Genomic DNA, 22,287 nt, shown 5'->3' on the forward strand with positions numbered 1-22,287 from the left:
GAACTTTGTGCTCTCTGCTCTCACCTCAGAGGCTGGCTCAGACTCATTGCAAGGGGAGAAGGAGCTGTCTTCAGTTTTGATTTTTGAAAGGGTGTTTCACAGCAAAGCGTTGAAGTGGGAAGTGTGAGGATAGAGAGTGATGCTGCCTCAAATTCGGTGAGGAGTTTAAGGCACGCGACTGAGGGTGGGAACTGCAGTCTGGCCATCGCAGGTGCGATACAGGGTGGGCAAGAGCTTCCCGTTTATTCTTGTACCCTTTTAAATGTCTCACCCCTGCACATCTAAAGCTGTGTCGACCTCAGCGGCACTTTCTGCTGTGAGCTCTTCCACACTGCTCCTTTTGCCCGTAAAACCTTTCCTAGTGTTGTCTGCAAAGCGTTCCCCTCGGATCACCTCTGTTGTGACACCTGTAGGAAACAGCCGTTTTGCAATGGCCAGACCACCAGGCCAACTTGCCGATATTTGTGTCTACGGAAAAGGTACATCTGATGAAACCCATCAGTGCTTAAGACAATCATACTGTCCCTACCATCACATTCCCAGTCCTTCTACCTCCTCCCGTGCCCCCAGTGAGGCTGGGGTACGCCGGCCTCTCTTATCCCCACATTGCTGTGGCTCCCAGTGTGGATTACTGTACAGGAGCAGGCAAATTACTAGGTAGTCTAATGAGCTGGGGCAGAAATGGTGGTTTGAGCACTGATTTAAGTGCTACCACAGTGGAAATAATATGAATTTCATTTGCAGTTCCCAGAGTTCCTCCATTTCCTTCTCTTCTCCCTTCCCTATATTTTGCTTCTGTTGATAAGTCTCTGAATACTGCCTTGAAAAAAACCACTGTTGCCAACCGCTAATTTCAGCTTCAGCTTTCCTTAGAAATACACCCGCGTGGGATTCAGCGCTCGGGGTCCCTCCCAGGGTTGCTTCTGCTCCCGCTTTCTGCCCAGAGGAGCCCGGGGATATCTGTTCAGCGATACACTGCTCTGAGCCCTCCCTGCCCTGGGGGGCACCTCTGCTTTTGAGTGCTGTCATTTGACTACTTTACCTGGTGTTTTGTCTCCGTATTTGTCATGTGGGCTCTTGCTAATGTCACCAGGAAGAATATCTTTATTTTGCAGGGACCTGTAACAATTTGATTGCAGGCTTTTATGTCTTGGTGTACCGTATTGTATACGGTAAGGAAGATTGCTTAATATTTGGATGAAAAACTTCCAGCAAATAATGTGGTCTGGTGATTTTTTTAGCTTGCGTCCAAGGACTATTTCTGACGTCTCAGTAAAAGGTATCTTAAAAACAATAAGCCTCTTGTCAGTAGAGAGCTCAGCTGTACAGAGTGCTGCGCTCCCACTGAGCGTTTTTAGCAGCCCACAAATTGAAAAAGGTTGAAGACTATTGTTGCAGTCAATTTGGCAGATCATTTCCTTTGAGTTGTTACACTGCATAAATATTTTGCTGTCCTGCCAAGAGCTGTTGTTCTGCCAGACATGTCATCATCTCAATGAATAATAGATCTGAGCTCCTGATCACTTGTGGTCCTAAAAGAACTTGGTGTTCCTGTGAAGCTGGGGAGTTTTGGAGTTCCTGGGCCCAAGATCTAGAACTAGTCTTCTGTGGTCACCACACTGTGATCTAGTCTTGTTCTAGACTTCCTTTGTACTGTGCAGCTGAACCTATTATATAGTTGCTAATTTTTGGCTGGTAAGAAGATGGTGATGTCATGAAGTGGGACAGAGATCTGTAAAATTTCTGTAAGAAACTTCTGAGATTTCACTGTTTCAATTGTGCAAGTGCATTTATTCATCCTCAGCCTCGTTTGCTTTTCTGAATATTTAATGCAACAGTAGTTAGAAGGCAGGAGAGAAGACAGAGCTTAGCAAGCTTTTTGATAAGAAGGGAATCCAGTGGCCATGGAAGTAAGCAGAAGAGGTGCCACCAGCCTTTAAAGATTGAGAGGAGGTGTTCTTCTCGGTTCCTGAGAGTAACTCATCTTCGTTTCTGGAAACCCCTCTGCCATTCCGTTCATGTCAGTGGCCCGTCCGGCCCAAACCATGACAACAGAGCTATCTTGTGAGGCTCCTCACTAAGCTCTACAGAGGGTGTCTACTCCAACCTTTCCCCACTCAGACCTCTCTCTTGGTTGCTTCAGCTGGTTGACTCCAGCACGTTACACAAAATTGTAACCCTGAGATCAGGGCTGCATATGCTGTTATTTCAGTAGCTTTATTGTATTTCAGAAAAAAACTTGAGCTACTTATTGTCCAGGTCATCCAAGCGTTCTTTTTATTGATGGTAATTGTTGTGAAACTGCTGCAAAAGTACCTGGCTTTTATTGCTGAAAACTCTCATTTTCATAAAAACTCGTCAAGGAAAGCATGTAAGCAGGGGTATTTGGCTGGATGTTAAAACAGGCTCCTGTGACAGTTTGAAGTAGTAGAGTATAAGTGCTGTGAATGGAGACTCATGGTTTAGAACAGTGCTTGAACAGATGTGATGAGATGGGATTGAGAGTTGTTCCCTTAAAAAAAAAAAGGGGGGGGGGGGGGAAGTAGTATTCTTCATCCATCTTACTAATTCCCCTGGGGGCATGGAAAAAGTATTTACATTTTATCCATTAAAAAGAAAAGTCCCTCATATTTTCTGATTGTTTTGTTTCCCTCATCTAAAACAATGAAAGAGATTAGTCAATTTTACATTTATCTTTTGGTTAGATACAAGAAATTTGGTGTTTGAGACACCAAACCATGGAGAAGTAATCAGAGAGTAAAATTCAAACCCCTCAGACTTGTACAAATAAGTCTTATGAAGAACTTTTATCACCTTCATGTAGTGATCAAAGTATATATATTTTTTTTTTTATAGAAGGGGCATTATAGTGTGGCATACTCTCACAAGGGTAGCAGTTGCGGTAATAATTTGAAATATTTCCTCTAAAAGAGCTTTAGATGCGCAGGACCTTAGTGAAGCTGATGGGCTTTTGTTCCCCAGGAGATGGGCTTTAGGCCTGTAGATGACCTCTGTGTGCCTCTTTTGTGATTCATGACAGAGATTTTGCTGGATTGGAGGAGAAAAAAAAAAATATGTGGACGAGATGTCTCTTCAGTGAGCCTCTTGGACTCCTCTCCTAATTTGTTTATTTTGTTGTGTATTTCTTGTGTCAGAGAAGTTCTCAAGGGAATTTACCATTCAGCATTTCATACAGAGATTACCATAAATCCAAGAGGGTTTTTTTTTCTGCTCTGTCTACTTTATGGCAAAGCTCACTGGAACTTTAATTTTTTTGTTGTGTGTGACTTCAGTTCCATGAACTAATATTAGTTATACAGTGAGGAGACATCTATATATAAACACAGAGTTTTGTATGTTTCCATATATACTCATGTTTCTATATATAAGCAAAATGCTTTCATAGGAATATTTAAAAATATTTGTCACATTTTGTCGTGTATTTTATGGTGGGAAAGTGTAATCGGAAAAAATGCATTTAGATCTTGTGGGACAGTAAGGTAAAATAGCTACTTGTGTGAACTGGATCTTTTTTTAGATGCAGGCGGTACAGAAATAGCCAAGTGATAGCCCCACTGTGAACTCAAAATGCATTTCCTTTTCGCCAGGGTTTGCTGGTCTGTTTGTCTAACCCTTGTAAGGACAGCGATGCCGTGTGCGGAGCCGGGCTCCCGCCTTCTGCAAGGCCTGGAAGGACAGGGACCTTTGCGTTTATTAACCTGGTGTGCGTAAAGATGCAGAGCAGTGGATCATACGTAGTCCATCTTATTTAGACTAAGCGTGTATTTGAGCTCTGCTTGGAAATACATGGTGTTTCAAGTAAATAAATTGCATGCAGTATAAAGTAGGGGTTTATATAATCACCTCTATTCATGGCTTTCTAGCAAATATGGGGGTTTTTTTTTCTTTACTTTGTCATGAAGAAATGACAGCCTCTTTCCTGCGAGTGAAAATTATAGCAATATTTTGAAGTTTGTTGTCTCCCGTCTTTTGGGGGGCTGGTGTAGGGTCTGCACTGTTACTGCTATGGGGGAGGTTGCTTGGAAGGGATTTGGCTTTTTTGTCTGGTGGGATTTTTTTTGTTTTGTTTTGTTGGTTTGTTTGGGTTTTGTCAGTTTTTTGTTATTTTTTCCTTACCTGTTCTAGTCCTCCATAGCTTTGAAAGTCATTGAGTTAGAAAGTCGGAAATACCATGTTCCTGTAAGTTTCATGAAAACGTGGTGTGTGGGTAAGAGAGGAAATTTTTCCTGTTGCTCCCTCTGAAGTAGAGATGAGAGCTCAGCCATGACCTGTTCCGTGAAGGCAGAATCACCTGGCCAGTAGCTGCATTTGTGGGGGGACCTTTACTGAACAGGCAGAAGATGCAGGAGGAACCCAGGAACATTGTGGGCCCCAAGAAGGGGTCTGGGGGGAAAGGTGCGGATGTGTTGCTATTGCAGTAGGAGATCAATAGGGGAAAGTAAGGGTATTGCAGTGGGGAAAGATATGAAATGTTAGACTCATCTGTTTTTTTTAAAAAAAAAAAAAAAAAAAAAACAAACAGCAAGACCCCTATATATATATATATATATATTTTGTTTTGAATCTTTGGTTTTTTCAAACTGTCTCATGCCCCAGTCCTTGGATATTCTCCTGTGAACCACATACAGTGACACACATCTGTTCTGCTATTGTTAATATGCCAGATAAATACTGTTGTTTATACTATAGATTTAAGGGCAAGTCCTCAGAGCCTAGTAGACTGGTTTTCTGGTTGGGGATCGGGTTGATGTTTTTATATGGGTATACCCAGAATGTTTGGATTTACAAGCAGTCACGGAGAAGATCAGTGAAGTGTGTGTACGTATATTGCGTGACCTAGTTGCTCATGTCTTTTCTAGCAGAATTTAGAGCTGGTTTACTTTAGTGTTTATTGGGATGTAGAAGAATTCAGCCTAATCCTAGCTAAAAATAAACAAATGCAAAGCAGAAGTCACGACAATAGGACACCATTGCTCTGAGGCCATTTCCGTGGTCAGAGGGTTTTAGGGATGCAGTGATGCTGGTATTGTGCGCTGTCCGAGCACTCTTAGTGTGGGCACAGATTTGTGGGCAAAGCTGTATGGGTTGCTTGAGTTTTAATTCACCCCCTGCCCTCACAAGGGAGCTAATTTGACTACAGCCAGTAGGTTTAACTGTGGTAATTGAGGTTGTTTCCCTAGCTAGTGCAATTGTGCTTTACCATAGCTCTCATCAGGGTGTTGCAGAAGGAGTTGGGTACATCATGTCAGTGGATTGTAGCCATACGTAGCAGATTATTCAAATGGACCCTTGTGAGCTTTTGGTGTACTGAGATACCTTGATGCATTGCTATTACATGGTGTTAATAGAAAAGTATGGAAGCTTAAGCTTAGATAAAATCATAGAGATGCTCTGACACATGTATTTACAAACAAGGTGAATAGTCTTAAAGAGATGATAGAAATCTGTCCCTTGCCAGAGGTGATTAAATGAAAGAGAGTTCTTTTTAGATCAAAAAGCCCTGTTCCTTATGAGAAGCTATGACACAAAGCTTGTTCTGGAGTGAAATTGTGAAAATAAACAAAGTCCCAGAAGTCAGTGATATTAAAGCTAAGTACTTTGTTCATTTGGGAGCAAATATGTTCAGATTCATTTTGGATGGGGCTAAAATAATGATAGAGACTTCTGCAGAATACCAAAATAAACAGGATTGGCTCTACTGCACCTTCCCTGAGCTAAACAGGCAGATCATGAAAGAAATACTATCCTGGCAGAATTCCTGTTAGGTCACTAAAATATCACATCTATTCACTTTATGGTAAATATTTGACAGGAAGAATCTGAATAATATTGTAATATATGTGTGTCACATGTCATCCCCTGTCATCCACACCCAGCAGTTGGAAAGCTGTTGAGCTACCCTGATTTATGTGCCATCCTTGAAATTATTTTGGCCTGAATTTTAAAATAAAACAATGAACAGCCATTCTGCTAATTCCTTTTATTGTCATCTTGTGTCCTCAAATGCCATGCTTAATGTCTCTGTCATTGAGTTAGGAAAATTGTGATAAATACTGTAGCAAAATATTTCAGTAAAATTTGGGGACAGGTTCACCTGAAATAAATCAAGGAATTGCTTAAAAGAATAGAAAAGCAGACCTTTGAAAGGCAGCTGCTGTTCGTTACTCGTTACAGGCTGTGGTCTCGGTTTCAGGCTGATTTTCTTCACAATCTGGGTAGATCCTGTTGGACCTTAGTCTTCTGGAGTAAAGGAACTCTTCATCACTGCAAAACCAGTGGTGGCAAGTTCACAAATTCAGTCTCCTGCTTTAGACTCCTTTTCTCCTCTTCATTTTGTCTCCAGTGTCTTGTTGCTCAAGGGGCAAGACTACCTCTTCACCTTATCTCCAGTTCTCTCCAGTGGCTGTTGCTGAAGGAGTGAAGCTTTTTTGTCTTATCTGAGATGTTTCCTTCCTCCTTCAAGAGCTCTGGGCAAACTCAGCCTACCAGAGAGCCATGCAGGGTGGCACAAAGAAGCATTAACTAGATCATGGAAACTTTAAAAAGGTGCTTTATAAAGTCAGTAATTAAAAATATTCATAGTGTAATTGCCACAGAGATGGAGCTTTGAAATCTCCGTTTCTAAAATCTGACCCAGTAATACCATTTTTGAGAAAATTAATCTTGCCATGTATGGATGGAAAGTTGATATTGTATTACCAGTTCGCTTGAAAATCTTACATATACGAGTAATTGAAAACTTGTAGGAACAAAGCAAGTCATTCTGCATTTGTTCCTCAGTAGTATTAAGAATACATTCAAATATACCATCAGTACTGTAACTCTTTCAAGCAAGGCAGTTTACTGTAATCTTTCTTTCCCTGGAGATGCTGAGCCAGCATTTGAACTAGTTCTTTTGGCCTCTTTGCATGACAGGCTTTTAAAGTAACATGTCATCAAGATAAAATACTTAAAACCTTAGCAAAATGCAAAATCATGGGGTTTTTCCCCTCTATACATTATTGTATTAGTATTTTGCAAAAATCCTGCAGTTTGCAGGCAGTTAGGTATCTGCGATGCCCAGTTCTGAAATCACAGGTGCTCTCCTGTCTGTTTGCTGTTGTGCCAGACAACTTCAGCGAGTCTTTGGATGTTTTAAGTGATTATTCTCCACCCACCCCCATCTGTAGATCTGTACATGCTCTCGATGAAGAGGCATGGGGCCGGGAGTCAGCAGTGCTCTGCTCTGTCGTTAGCTAAAATGGCATCAAAGCATAGTGAAGAAGCTGCTGGTGGCTTCAGAAGGTTGGAAATGATCACTCTAGTTGGCATTCTCTGATCCGTGGCTTTGGGTCTGTTTTGACACTTTGCTATGTTTACATGTCCCATACCTTTAGCCTTTAAAGGAGTCACTTTCCAGCCTGAGGATATTCCCCCCCTTCCCGTTGAATTTGCTGACAGTATGAGAGACGGTTCTGCAGCAGCCGTTCTTGCATCAGTACACCTCATGGGACCTGACCCAAACTAAAAGCCAGTGGGAGAAGAAGGTTGTGTTTCTTGTGCCTTCAAATTGCTGCGGTATCCTTCATTTTCTGCTGACGTGAAGTTGGTCCATAATGGTGGCTGCCCCATCATGGTGCGTGCATTGCTGCACCCTATGTTACCTTTCAGAGAAACTAATGTGCTGGGTCAGAGCGTGAGTGCTCACGTGGCCCTCATCCTGCACTCGTGCGAAGTCAAGGTCACTGCCACCGGTCACGTTTACAGGTGGGTTTATCTCTCACCATGAAAGCACACGCATGTAAGTGGTTCTGGGGTTGTATAAATCGTGCTGGGTGAAGGATGCCATCACCAATTTAGAAAGTTAACAGAGTAGCTTTTCGTTAAGCTTTCCCTGCCTCCTGCCGCAATATAAATTAGAAAGCCTTGTGCTGAGCTTGAAAAATCTGATGGTGCCATCGACCAGCTGGGGTTTTGAGCTGCTGGAATTGCAAACTGCATGTGATATAAATGGCCTGAAGTAAAGCAGGTCATTAAAATAGAATATTAATGATCTAAGATGTTGGTAACACAAAAGCTCTTTTAAATTTATGTCCTGAATAGTGAGCTAAAAGTAAACTACAGGAGCTGATGGTGGTGGTGGGGGAAAAAAAAAAAATATATATCCAGCCCCCAGTTCCTTTCATGACCCACAGTCCCAAGATGCTGCTCTTCCTTTTCAGCTCATGGGCTTTGCTCTCAGGGCGGTTTAGGTCCTTATGTAAGCACGCTGGCCTCAGCTAACCTCCTAATGTCCAAACATGTTTCTGTTGTGCCTTCTAGTACTGTACCTTTGAGTTTAAAATCTCATGGTGTAGATGCCAAAATCTAGAAGCTCCCCAAACTAAACTCGGTTTGTTCTAGGAATTGAGGGAGGGAGGATTAGATCAGTAGGATTTTTGGCTGTGATGATACACAAGGCTGCTGTTTCTGTTGGTGTCGTGTTTTTGTTACCTGAACGTCAAAGTCATTGGAGTTCATTGTTGATTTGCGTTGACTTCTATTTTTGTTGCTCACAAACATCTCTTGATGTTCTTGTTTTTATTTAGTGGATTAACTGTTGGTTAGTGGAAGCAGCCTGTTGGACAGGTGGAGTGATGGAGGCAACTTAACAAGGTGACAGTTTCTCTCCTGTGGCCTTATGAAGGGCTCAAGAAATTTTTCCCCTTAGGGCAAGGGAGAAGAAGGAAGGTGGGGTGGACACCGGTCATGTACAGCAATGCAAAGTGACAGAAGGAGACACGGAACAGGACATGGGAGATGCTGGTCCTTGCTGTTGAGTCTCAGGCTGAAGTATACATCTCTCAAATGAGATCTGCCTGGATTCAGCAGCAGACACCACCGATACCAAAATCCGGACCTCTCCTCTCCATCTGCTTGCTGATGGACTGAGGTCTGGGGAGCACCTGGAGCTTTGAGTTTAGCAAACCCAAGGTTTTGCGCTCCCTCTGCTGGCTGCATTTTTGCTGGCTGGTGCCCACTCTTCATCCCTGAAGGAATGCTGAAATCAATGGGGACAATCTTGAACAAACATGGAAGTAATAAAATTAGCATGGCTCCTTTTTAGGGTCCTTGAACACTAAGAAAAAATCCTTGTTGACCATACTGTAGAGGTGCAAGTCAGTAAGGAGATGCATTTCTTATGCTTCTTTCCAAAAGGTCATTAGTTGCTTTGGGAAGTGGAGGCACAGGCAAAATCACATCAACGTAAGTCACACTTCAGTATCTTTTTAATCTAGTGTGGAAGACTTGAACCATGACCAAGAATTACTTCAGTATTCTGTTTACTTGCCTTAAATTTTATGTGAATTTTTTGTTCTGCGTTAGCCCGAATAGTAATAGGTCTCTCTCCAGACTCAGTATTTTTTCTTCTCGTTGTTGCCACCTCTTCTCTCAACTTCAGTTTGCTGCAGTCCCTGAAGTGCTTCCTTGATTTGTTTTTTAAACTTCCAACCTGTTTCTCATCTCAAGATGCCACTGTCCTGATATCATAACCTTGAACTCAGGGTGGAGCCTCAGAGGGTATCAAAAAACACTGTGCTTTCTGGAGAGTTTTCTCTCTCAAGCGTTACGTTTTCCATCTCTTTGTCTCCTACTTTGGATCCAGTGGATACTTCTCTAGGGCACTAGCTTCCAGTTTTGGAAAGCAGCTTGTGTTTGTCCATTTACCAGGCTGAAATCAGATGTTCTGGCCGACACTGAGAGTGGCCCAGCAAGTGGCGTGCATTTTACACCCCTGTGGACTTTGGTTATTGTCAGTCCAGCCATATCCAGCCCAAATTCCCTGCTGGGTAAGGACAGCATGACTGGTAAACATTGGCATACTGTCCCTGTTCAAGGAGTTTTTGAAATTTTTTCTTTCTGCTCTTCAATTTCACTCTTGCTGCCTGCCTACACCTGGTTTTCCCCAAATGTTCTTACTTCTCCTGATTCTTCCCTAAGATCTCCACTTTGATAGCAGAGCTTTGAGTTGAAATGGCCATTTTGCTTACTCTCAAGTTATTTCTGGTTCTCAGCTAGTTTCCTATACTCACGGACTTATGGTGACTTCTCAGCTCCTGATCTGAGTTTGTTGCCAGGTTCAGTTCAGTTGCGTGTAAAGCTGGAGCAGGTAGTGGCTTTCTAGAGGTATGCTCTCACTCTTAGAACCAGCAGCAAAGTAAATTCAGTTTGGCAGTGTGTTTCTCACCAAGGTCTGACCGGAACGGATTGAAGGGTAGGCAGCAGCAGTTGAGCTGGAGCGCGTGCACCGAGTGATAGGCTGCTGGAGATGGAAAATGTTAGCTCATCGCTTCTCTTCCATCTGCCACGGGGCAGCAGAGAATTATTGAGTCCTTTCTAGGAGCTTCGTCCAGTCAGGTTTTCAAAGTTGCAAGTGACTGAGCTTCTGCCATTTCCCTTGGGAAAGTATTCCTTACAAATACAATTCACTGTCAGGAAGTCATTCTGAAAGTCTCCGTAATTTTTCCTTTTTTTGGTGTCCTCCCACTAAAATGAGCTTTAACACGAAGAATCTATTTAAAGCGCTCCTTTTTTATTTTCCTGTGAAGGCTGATGTGGTTTCTAGTTAATGTTGTACGAAACTGTAAGCTCTCTGGTTTAAAGGCAAAGAATCACTGTTTTCCCTGTGGTTGCACTGATACGTTCACTCATTTCCTTGAGGGTCTGGATGAATTTCACATGGCTGTATTAAATAAATGTTAGTTATTGGGTTCACTTCCCAAATATATATTTAAAAAATTGTGTGTTTTGCTGCTAGAAAGAGCAGCATCTAAAAAGCCTGGTCTAAATCTAGATTGTGTTTGTGCAGAAGTTTTGGGTTTCTCTCGATTCTGTGGACGGTGTTGTGTTGTGAACCCAAAGGCAACATACACCAGTTACTGTGGTGGGGGAGAAAGTAGCATTGAAAATAATCAAAGTGCAAAAGCAAACAGCATGAATGCAAATTTCTGCTATAATAGAAGAGAGATTTAATGTCCTTGAACTGTGTTGCAGAAAATAAATCTAGGAAAACACTTGTTACTTAGGTATAATTGCTTGCAAGCCAATGCCATTCTAGAGGGAATTGTTTTTAATGGTTAAATTATACAGCACATTTTAAAATGGATTGTTTTGCATAATGTATTGTTGAACCTGTGAATCTCTGACAGACCAAATTGTTTACCTTTGTAAAATCAGTCAAAAACAAAACAGTTGCATAAGAATAAACCTGGAGATTTTTCAGAAGCACGCATCGTTAGTTAGCAAATTCAAGGGCAGCTAAACACCTCCTGGGATTTTTCTTCATGTCATTGCAGGCATATTAAACAGTTTATAGCTTAACGTTCCAGGGCACTCACCAACAGCAAATGGACTCAGGTTACTGGTTTTAACAAAAATGGACTATCCCGATTCCAGTTTTACCACAAAATGACTTAACAGGAATCTTCTGTTTTGTAAATGTCTACCATAGCTTTGACTTAGTACTGATTTTTTGATTAATAAATGGAAACTGAGGGCCTTTAGTGAGATCTGTTTCTTGCATGGGGGAAATAACACATACAAATCTTCGCAGTTACTAAGTTCAGCAACCTCCTGCAGAAATAGAGGCATCTCTAGTTGCTTACTCATGATAAAAGCTTATACATATAACGTATAAGTTGTTACTCATTGCTCAGAGCCCCTGAGTTATACCTCTGCTGTTGAACCACTTACTTCCCGAGATCCCTCTTTTGCTTTAAAGCTGTGCAAACGGTATTATTTTCTGCAGCGTAGTCTGGCTAGTAGTGTCATTTTGCTATTACTTTTGGTCACATACAAGGCCGTATTGTGGCATTCCCGATCAGTAAAACTTACTTGCTGTCTTTACATATCATCCTTATGTACTGAAAATTTTGCCATTTTTTTAGGTTCCTAAGCAGAAATTCATTAATGAAAAGTCAGAAATTAATTTTGGGCTGAGATTTCAGTCAAGCCTCCATTCAAAAGTCTCTTAGAATCACAGGATAATACAGGAAGAGACTTCTGGAAGGTCATCTGGTCCAACCCCTTCTTCAAAGCAGGCTGCCTTTGAAGTTGGCTTAGGTCACTGAGTTTTGAATTCCTCCAAAGATGGAGATTTCACAACCCCTCTGGGCCCCTGTTCCAGTGCTTTACCACCCTCACGGGGAGCAAGTTTTCCTTACCTAAGGAGAGTTTCCACTTTTGAAACTTGTGTCTATTGTCTGTTATCCCGTCAGTATCTAGCTCCAAGAATAATCTATCTTTGTCTTCTCCACATCCTACTATGAGCTAAGTAAAGACTTTTAAGACCCTCTTAGCCTTCTCTTTGCAGGGTTCAACCAATGCAGTTCCCTCTGCTTTCCCTTGTGTATCGTGGGCTCCAGCCCCTGACCATCTTAGCGTCCATCCACTGGAATTGCTTCAGTTTGTCAATGCCTTGCACTGGGGAACCTCAAACTGGGCACCAGTACTCCAGGTGCAGTCTCACAAGTGCCAAATAGAGAGAAATAATCCCTCCTCTTGACCTGCCTAGTACACACGTACGACTGTAGTCAGTGCGCAGTTTGCATTCATTGCTGCAGGGGCACACCGACTCATGCACCTTGTCCACCAGGACCAGAGAGTCCTTTTCTGCAGATCCAGCCAGTCAGTTCCCAGTGCAAATGCATGGGGATTATTCTGTCCCAGGTTAATGACTTTGCATTTGCATTTATTGAACTTCATAATGTTCCTGTCAGCCCGTTTCTTCTTATCTTGTGTCTGTTGGGAAGTGGCGTGTGCGAGTGTGGTGCGTACAGCTCGATTCATATGGCAAAACTCTTCATCTAGATGAGACCCTCTGTACTGACCAGAACAGATCAGATGTTTTCATCTCTCATTTGAACTGCATGGCAATATTCTTGAGGTCCTTGCTCTAAATGTATAAATGCCTCAGGATCAAAGGGTGAATATTTTTTTTTTTTTCACATTTCTTTTTTCAAGGAATGCTCAAGTGTAAGAGAAACAGTATTTCAAGCATTTTTTCCCGTGCTGTTCTGCATTGTCAGTCTATCACATGGACAGTCTTAAGCTCATTCTAGGTTCACTGACTCATGCGGATTTCACTAAGCATCTTCGTGCTTCTTAATTAGCTTAATAAATTAATCAGAAGTTGCTGTACAGAGCAAAATCTAAGCCAAGCAGCAAGAGTTTGAGCAATGGGATGAGACTGGATTTGCTTTTAACAAAACTCTGTCGTCCTTTAGTTGCCTGTGAATGTAGCTGAGAGATCAGCATTTGTCACAAGTTGTGCCTGAAGCTGTGTACACATATAAGCTCCATAGGCTCTTGCTGATGTTACCGACCGTTGCTGTAGACGGGGGAAGCTGAGGCAGAAAGCAAATGCTGCCTGCCTATGGCCCCAGAGGAGTCGTGGGTGAGAGCACTGCCCGCAGTTCTCTCCTGGTGCTGCTTTTTGCACGTCATTTAGGTCATTTCTGCCTTTATCATCAGATCTGGCAGTGCTGCAGAGCTGCCTGCTTGCTAAATCCCATTGTATCAACACTTAAACCAGGTGATTAAAGAAAGATTAATGTCATTGATGTAGTGTGGTTAGAGACCGTGGCCAGAAAATCAGTGAAGTATAGAAATTATTTATATGTTTTCCATGCACACTTGGTCTTAATTTGTGTTCTGCTCTCAAAGCCCTAGGAATAATATAGACAATCCAGGTTTCCTTACCTGGATGTTTACTTTATTCAGCTCCTCGTTGGATATGTATTGTATGTCCTTAGCAGTGGAAAATACAGTTGAAACCTCTCTTTCTCAGTTGCATTAAATGGTATGACAAATGCCAGTGGCCTGATAAAGTCTTTGAATAAAGCTGTAGCCAATTTCTATTTAAAACACTCAGAGGAGTCATTATTGTACTCACAGGCGACTTTTAAAGTTGGGCACTTGCTGCGTTGTGCTCTTTTACGATGTATAATGAAGTCTTTGCACTCCTCTGGCTTTTTCTTTAGCCTTTTCTGCCTTAATTACTTCCATATGTGGAGGGTATTTTGCAGTCACCTATGCAGCAGTTGGAGAGGGCAGCCAGTCGGGGAATGCATCTTTGTGCCACCTCCATCCCCAGCATTGACACTTCTTTCATTGTCTGATAATTTCTGGCAAATTATTGAATCTGGATGAAAATTAACTTAGAAAAACCCAAGAAATGTAATTTTCAGATCTGGTCTGTATCATCAAGTGACTGCATGTGTACACTGGAGCGAATGCAAAGGAAGGAGAAGACTTCAGCAGCAAAAGGCAGCCTTTTAGACTGGCGTAAATTCATCTAAACCTCGCTAAGTGATGGGTTCATGAGAGTCAGGAACAGGAAAACTTGGCAGTCTAGAGGGAACAAGGGTTAGTGTCAGCCTTCATTTGAAGATTTATCTATTTTCAACAGATAAACTCTCTGCAACATACAGTTTTAATAATGAAGGTAGAGCTGAATCTTGATTCTACCCACAAAAAAGTCCAATGATGTTTGAAACCATGACAAGTTTCAATCATCTTGGAACTTTGGGTGATAAATAAAACCCCTAAAAATTAGAGATTATGGTAGAGCTAGAAAAAATGTTTCTAGCCTTCTTTTTCATTGTGGAAAGTGCAAAATGTCTGATACGCATCCATAACTAATTCCTTATCAGCTCACTTTGCATAAGAGAGCAGTAGCTGGTACAGATTTTGATCACTTGTCCGCATTAGGTACTGTTGGTCAGGTCAGAGTGCTGCGGCTGCTGAAATGAGGAGAGAGTAACATAGTTTAGTGATCCTAAATTCTTGGTGGGGACCACGATGGAAGGGGCACATGACTGGTTTTGTGGCTGAAAGTTGAGTGTGACTTCCCATGGTATTACAGCCCCTCAGGTCCATAAATCCATAAATCTGTCCCATTGCTTGTAGATATGTCCAGGACTCCACCGTTAGAAAGACTGTCTTTTTCAAAATGTAAAATTTTATCACCTAGTTCAGCTGTATCATGGGCCATACAGAAGTGGAGGAGAAGGCTGTAATTTGGTGATTTTGATCAAAGCTGAAACACCGAGTTGATAGCATTGTTTGTTTGAGTGATTGTTTTATTTTACCCACTTGTACAGATCTGAGTACTCTTAGCACTTATTAATGTGTGAGAACGGTGATCCTTGGGAATTAGCATCTGAATGAACATGTGCAAATGAACTCCTTTGGTCTGTGATAGAAATAGTTCTTGAAGGAGTTACGTCTTTTCACTTGAAAACAAATATACTAATATCTGAGCAGGCACTGAGAAATAAATTACGATATTTTGGTTTGTCCATGTGGTATTTTTTTTTTTGTGCCACAGTTCTTGGACATTGTTATATTGAAAGGATGTAATTGGACTAATATATTATAGGGGAAGAGCAGTGATAATACTACTTAGATCTTTCATCTTTTTATTAAGTCATTGTTTTGGTTTGGTTTTTTTAAAATGCTGTTCACTGAGCAGTAAAAAGAGCTGGAAGTCTTGCAAAGAATACCAAGAAATAAAACCTGGCACAATGAAAGACTTTCAGTACAATATGAATGTTGATCCTTTAAATTCACAAATCATCTTTCTATTAATTCACTGTAGAGTAAGGTCTCCTCAAGATAAGACTTAGCAGTGCTGTGGAGTTGGTATTTAAAGTATGTCCATCTGCATCTAAACGAGTAGCTCCAAGACAATCAGATTATGCAGTAGTTACTTTGGTGAGAATATCGCCTAAGTGGAATGGAAACTTCATTTTGAGTCTAATATTAGACCCTGCTTTGGAAAATTCCTTTTAAATGATCACAAGCTGGGAATAGCAAAAGAATTTAACTTTCGACAGACAGCATTCACCAAGAATTTGTTTTTAACTGCTTATGTTGGGTCCCTGGGAAAGCAGATGTGAAAAACTTACCAAAGTGAATTGACTTGACCTGATGCAATGTTTATATCAGTAGTTGATAAGTTTTCCTCCCTCGTCTAATTTGTTCAGGATATTTTCATTCCTTAACCATGAGTAAGTCTGGGTTGGAATAGTTTGAATGCTTGCTAGTCTAATAATCTGAATCTTAAAACATGCAGACATTATTGCCTATAAAGGGGTCTAAGCAAAGCTGAACTATTTTGGTTATCTTCCACGGATGGGAGAAGTATCGTTTTTGAGACTAGCAAAGAAGAATGTGAGACAACATTGCTTACCTCCTAATATTCAGAAAGCACATTGATATCTGCTGCATTTGTACTTCAGAATGCCACTTGTATGTGGCGAACCCTTTGAGTGCATGTTACTTTCTGTGCAGCTTTACAGAGGAATGGCTTTCAGTGGCAGCTAGGGAAACAGGCAACCAAGGATATCAAAGTGGATTTGAATGGTCATGATATTATTACTATTCCTGTGGCAGAAAGGACTTAAAGAGTTATAGAATACACTGTAAATGATGCACAGCTTGGGGATCTTTAGAACCACTAGTATATCTCATCTTAGCTTTTCTCTTTGTTGATCAAACACTGTCACTTTGAGTATTTTAATTAATCAGTTCCTAAATAAGTTGTACCCCCCCGTCCCCATACGGAGCATGTCTAAATAAATTATTTTTGGGTGAGGGAGGAGGAAAAGAAAAACTCATGGATTGGGCTGACCTCTTCTACCCAGCTCTACCCTGTCCACGTGCTTCTGTGGTTTGGCCATTGTTGCTGTTGTTTCCAAACTTGAAGAGAACATCCACGGGAGCTTGCTGCAAACGAGAGCTCCAGCCTGGCCTTCCTCTGCCAGTGCATGAGACAAGAAGTGGAACAACCATCAACAAGATAATATAATGAATTCAATGCCAGGGTGACAGTTTCACTGGGAAAGGCATTAGAAAGAGAACACTGATCTCTTTAGCTGTTCTCTTTTAGTGTGTTAGGTGGATTTATGTGACCCAGGAATGCATTTCTCAGACAGAAATCAGATTATGATTTTAAGCATCTGTTAAACTTTGCCTCTTTTTTCATGAAGCCTGACACCAACCTTTTTATCTTTTTATTTATAACTGTGTGCCTATAATTCTGCTGTAATTTCTGATCTTTCAGGAATTTCTAAAATGTCTAAATTGCTGATCTGTCTCCTTGCAGGCAAGTCTCACCTGGCTATAGTACAAAGAGTAAACAATGAAGGAGAAGGGGATCCTTTTTATGAAGTCCTGGGAATTGTCACTTTAGAAGATGTGATTGAAGAGATCATCAAGTCTGAAATTCTGGATGAAACAGATCTATACAGTGAGTAGAAATATTTGCACTTTGTTTATAGACAAGAGGGAAGACTCCATCAGCAGTTGTGTCTAATAGCTGTGTTTTGAGAGATGTAAGTTGCTGATATAAAATCTCAATGGTCGAATGACCTGCAGCCTGCAGATCCCTTAGATGGTCAAAGTCATTTTTATTTTTGCAGCACGGGCATCTCACCCCTTTATGCTCTATTAATTCAGAAACAGGACAGCTTGCTTTATTTGACCCTTCCATCAAGAAGGTTTATATCTGCAACAATCTGGTCTCTCCTGTTAGCTGATCACCACCACACTGGCCTTGTTAAACCCTTTTATTACAGTGCTTGTGACCTCCCACCTAACTCCTCCCTAACCTCTCTGTGCCTCAAGGGCCTGTAGTCCATGTACTACCGTACTTTAGGAAGAAGGCAGGCAGATACCCTACCTCAGGGGAGTGCAGTCTCTTTAGAGTGTCTCTCTGTCACTCATTTCTCAGGGCTGAAAACCAGCATGTCCTAAATGATTCTCCTGTTTATCACTGTGTACGGCTCCTTCCTTCCTTTGTGTTAAGGTACGTTGAAGGAGATGGTGCTGCAGGTCGAGCATTACCTGGGACTTGAGAGATCTGGGCTCTTTTCTTTCACAGTTTAGAGTTTGTCTGGTCTTTGGCCAGTTACCTAATGTGCCTTTGCTTCTCTTCCCATCTGTGCAATCTGGCCTGTGCATACTGGACTTCCTTTTTGTCATTCTTCATCTGTCTTATCTGTACTTTGATCACTTGGTGGCAGATGCTATTTTTTACTATTTGTTCACATGTAGCACAAGAATGTCCCTAGAATTTATTGTAATAGAAATAGTCAATGCTGTTCAGCTGTCTTTTGATTTCTTTTTCTTTCCTTGTGAAAGGGATCTGAATGTTTCTACAGCATCTTTTTTAGGTCAATATAAGCATCTTCTATCCTCCCTCCAAGCCAAATGAGCACTTTATACTGTGGGACAGACATACTTCTACTTTTCCTAATATTATTGCCTGAACTACTTTCTGTAGCTGGTCAGTATTTTACCAGTATTTATGTGTCCAAAGGGTCATGTAACTCACAGTTGTGTTTTACAGTATGCTAAACAGTCTAATTACTATGCAAATAACAGGAGTCCAGTAGTATTGATTTCCTTTCATACCTTAACAAATGAATTGTTGGACTAATCAGTTACCACATAATGCCTTTACAGAGTGAATTCAGACTTTCTTTTATACTCCGAAAAGATCCTGCCTTTGTCTCATCACCTTTGAGGTATTTCCATGTTTCTACGAGTTAAAAAGCATTGCATATGCTTTTCAATGAGTTTTTTTCCCTTTTTTGTTAAGAGACACTACATAGATCATGCTGTGGTGTTCTTCAGGACAAAAAAAAAAAAAAGCTTTGACCATTAAATAGCATGTTAGAGGTCAAGGAAATGAGACTTTAATTTTACTAGCTGAAGAATTCCTAGATTAACAAGATAGATCTGGTGAACACGAGTCCATTTGAAACTCTCCTTCCTGGGAAGTTTCACTGTTGAAAATTCCTGGTTCAGAGTAGGAGGGAAACTTCCTAGGCTTCCTGGAGGATGCAGGAAATTCTGGGGGGTGGATCTTGTTATGTACCGTGAAGATGAACTTCTAGTTTCTTTTATAAAGCATTGGAGTTCATTCCTCTGTTTATGTCGAAGGAAACTGTAGCAGTAAGGGAGAGAGGAGAAACCCAGAGAAGCTGTGAGGAACAGAGAAAATGTGATAGGTTTTGGATCTGGGCAGATTGATGTGCTGTAACCACTTCCAATTTGTGTAGTGATGGGAACATGCTTCGGGTTTACTGAAAGTACCTTATTGTCCATGATATGTTAAGGCAGCTCGTTTTTGATGTTGATATCAGTGTGTCAGTGCTAGTAAACCCATCTCGTACTGGAGTTCTCTGATGCTGTTTGTTACAAGACCGAGCTGGCTTACTCAGCTCAGAGCAAGTCAACTTTAAACCTTTGGACTGATTTGCTCTATGCTAGGTGTTTACTTAAAAGTAGACCTTATGAAAAATGTTGGCAGCGTTGTTATGCCTTTGTTCTGAAGTTTAAAAAAATGTTTTGTTTTGCTTTGATGGAAACTTGAAATTTGATGAAATGGCTGACCTTGGTGTTGGAGCTGTGCCTTTCTGCTGTTTCCATGAAAATCCATTTGAACTGTGTCGGGGTAGAAGCAATTGTAAATTTACAGCTTTTGCTGAAAGCTGCTTTCACTGCTGAAGCTCTGCAGCTGAATTTCTTGAGGGTTGTATACCCAATAACCATGTGGTATTTCTTCAGGTTGCTTTGCTGTGTCTTATGGCTTGCAGAGAGGTTGGGAGCAAGGAGAAGATGGGAGCAATAAAAATTGTTAAATATGTCTGATCTATCAACATCTGGATAGGCTGAGTACTTTTGAGCATGAGACTTTGTATTGAGGATGCTGATGGGGTGGAGAGTAAAGCTTTCTGTCATGACACAGGTAGACTCCGAGTACATCTCAGCCAGTGCGATGATGAAGAGCTGTCAGTGCGTTTGGCTCCTAGTATTGGAAAGTTGCAGTATTTTTTCATGGTTGACACGCTACAGGCATCTGTCGTCCACTCCCATGCGCCTAGCCATGGTGGGAGAGTATTTCTCAATCCTGGAGAGAAAGCTGTATGTTCTGTGTTGGCCTCAGACCACAGAGTCCGCTTGAGGAACATGGAATTCACTGTTCTGACCCGGGTTTGGCTGGTGACCTGTCTTATTTAGCTCTTTCTAATAAGATGAATTTAATCATCCCCTTACTGCAACTGGAGTGCTGCTGTTTTTCACGCATACAGATTCAGAGAGGGTTTGGCCCACATAAAACCTAGGATATTTCTACAAATGAAATGCCTTAACACACCTTTGTGCACGTATTCTGCTTGTTGCGGGTAAATAGTCTGGTTGTATACACCAGCTTACATTGCCTTTCTATGTCCTCACCCACATGCTGTTCAACAGTCCATCTCGGCCACTACCACCCCTGGCAAGCCCATGCTGCAGGGACCGTCAGTGCCGGGCCGTGGGGCACCTGTGTTACAGAGCTGCACTGCTGCACCTGCAATAGCTTTCTCCTAATCATTTGTTTTTAGGCTTGGGAAGTCACTTCCCCTGAGGGGAAGACCAGATCTTACCCTAATATTCCTATTTCCAAACAGCTGTCACAGCAGGTATGTTAAATATATGTGCTAGTAAACTCTTTATCACTACTCCCATTTCAAACATGGGGGCTACGGGAATAAAAATTGTTTGCCGTAATAAGTATTTCTGCTGTCATCCGGTGGAAGTGTAGCAACATAGAAAAGGTTGTGCAACACCAATTTGTCTGGCAAGACGTACAGATGTTGGCAGAATGTACATCAGTATCCTACGCAAGGAGAGCAGAGCTTTCTGTAGATGGAATCTAATCTTTAGATAGACGAAGGTTGTTGCCACCTGTTAGAAAGCAGTGCTTTTACTTTGTTGGCCATCAGGAGTGTGGACTTGCTAACCTTCTGCTGTCTAGCACAGGTAGGCTGCAGGAGCTGCATCCTTATGGGAAGCTATTTCAGGCTGTTTTAGAACTTCGGGTTTAGTCCTGCTGGTTTTCTGTTAGTTGCCAAAACAACTCTGGCATCCACCTCTGACTGCCCTGGGCTGGACATCCTGATACTGAGTATGGGCACAAGGTCAGTGAATTTAGTCCTCTGGGAATTGTGCTTTCTTTTCCTGGAATATCTGAGGGATGCACATCTCAAGCTGTTGCTTGTCTCTGTTCTTGTACAGTTCTTGTGTGCTGGACAGAACCACACTTTGATGAAATATTTTTGTCCTCATTCTCTTGTCTGGAGCTCACTGCAGATGTCTGCCCTGGTTAGTACAGATCCTAAAGACAAAAGAACAAAAAGGAGCATAGGAAGAGAACAAGAACCCATCCCAGAACATTGTCTGGGTGCATTTGCAGTGCCCATATCTCTGCTGCCTCCCTGCCCAACTGAATGGGTGATCTGAGGTTTGAACTCCCTGCTCTGTAGCCATCTCCAGTCCAGGCTGTGTCCTTCAAGGAAATACATGCAACCATTTGTGGTGTTCTGCATCAGGCCTGGAAGTTCAGGAATATTACAAGAGACATCACCACCTTACTGGTATTTGGACCCATCTTCCTCTTGAGATCTCTCCCTCAGCCCACGAGCTCACAGTCAGCCTTGCTGCCTGTGATTTGAAGGAAAAGCCTAAATGGTCCCAGAACCTGCTGAAGATAGTCACAGTATTTGTTGATATCTCACCAAAAGTTATACTTAGGGTATTCCTCACACAGCACATGGCTCGTGTCACAGAACCAAACAGCATCACAGCACTCTGTAAGCAGAGATCACTTCAGCATGCCAAGATAACTTCAGTGCCCAGATCTCCATCTCACTTACTGTAGAAAGGATTGACAGGAAATACCTGGTCCAGATTCAGTTACTTCTGTCACCATCCAATCCTTGGTTCCTATGTTTTGCAAGAAGCTCAGAAGTTGTTTGGATAGTGAAGAACAGTTAAGACCATCCCTTACAAAAACAAGCCAAGATAATGACTTTAGACCATGTGGCTGTGCTCTCACTGTGTAACCGTTTTCCTGGGGGAAGGTTTCTGGACAAGCTGCCAAGCAAACAGAAGAAGGAATTGAAATCACCCATCATTTGATTGAGAGCCTGGGTCTCTTACCTTGATGACTGATGCAGTTGGAAAGATTTAAGGCATCCTCTCATGTTGTGATGTTGGCCCTGTTTTCAGGTACCAGAAGTGCAGTGTGAAGCCTGTGGTGGTACAGCTCATTCACAGAGCTGCTTTACTGCCCCACTGAAAATATGTTTCCCTGTCCCACTGCCAAGACTTATACTTATGTTGATGTTTGCCTCCATGAAGAGAGCAATGATGGAGCTCCTTGTGAGAAAGCATTTCAGACACAGCTGGGGGGGG

The 22,287-nt window shown here is 41.8% G+C and overlaps 1 protein-coding gene across 1 annotated transcript in view; it reads left to right on the plus strand.

Annotated features, from left to right (window-relative positions):
* CNNM2 (cyclin and CBS domain divalent metal cation transport mediator 2) overlaps positions 1-22,287 on the plus strand; it is a 123,037-nt gene that overhangs the window by 80,604 nt on the left and 20,146 nt on the right. The window contains exon 2 of the mRNA XM_009881615.1: positions 17,150-17,293. Within this exon, the coding sequence (XP_009879917.1) occupies positions 17,150-17,293 (144 nt within the window). The remainder of the gene's footprint in view (positions 1-17,149; positions 17,294-22,287) is intronic.

Source organism: Charadrius vociferus, unplaced genomic scaffold (genome assembly GCF_000708025.1).
Source record: "Charadrius vociferus isolate BGI_N301 unplaced genomic scaffold, ASM70802v2 scaffold282, whole genome shotgun sequence".
NCBI classification, from domain to species: Eukaryota; Metazoa; Chordata; class Aves; order Charadriiformes; family Charadriidae; genus Charadrius; species Charadrius vociferus.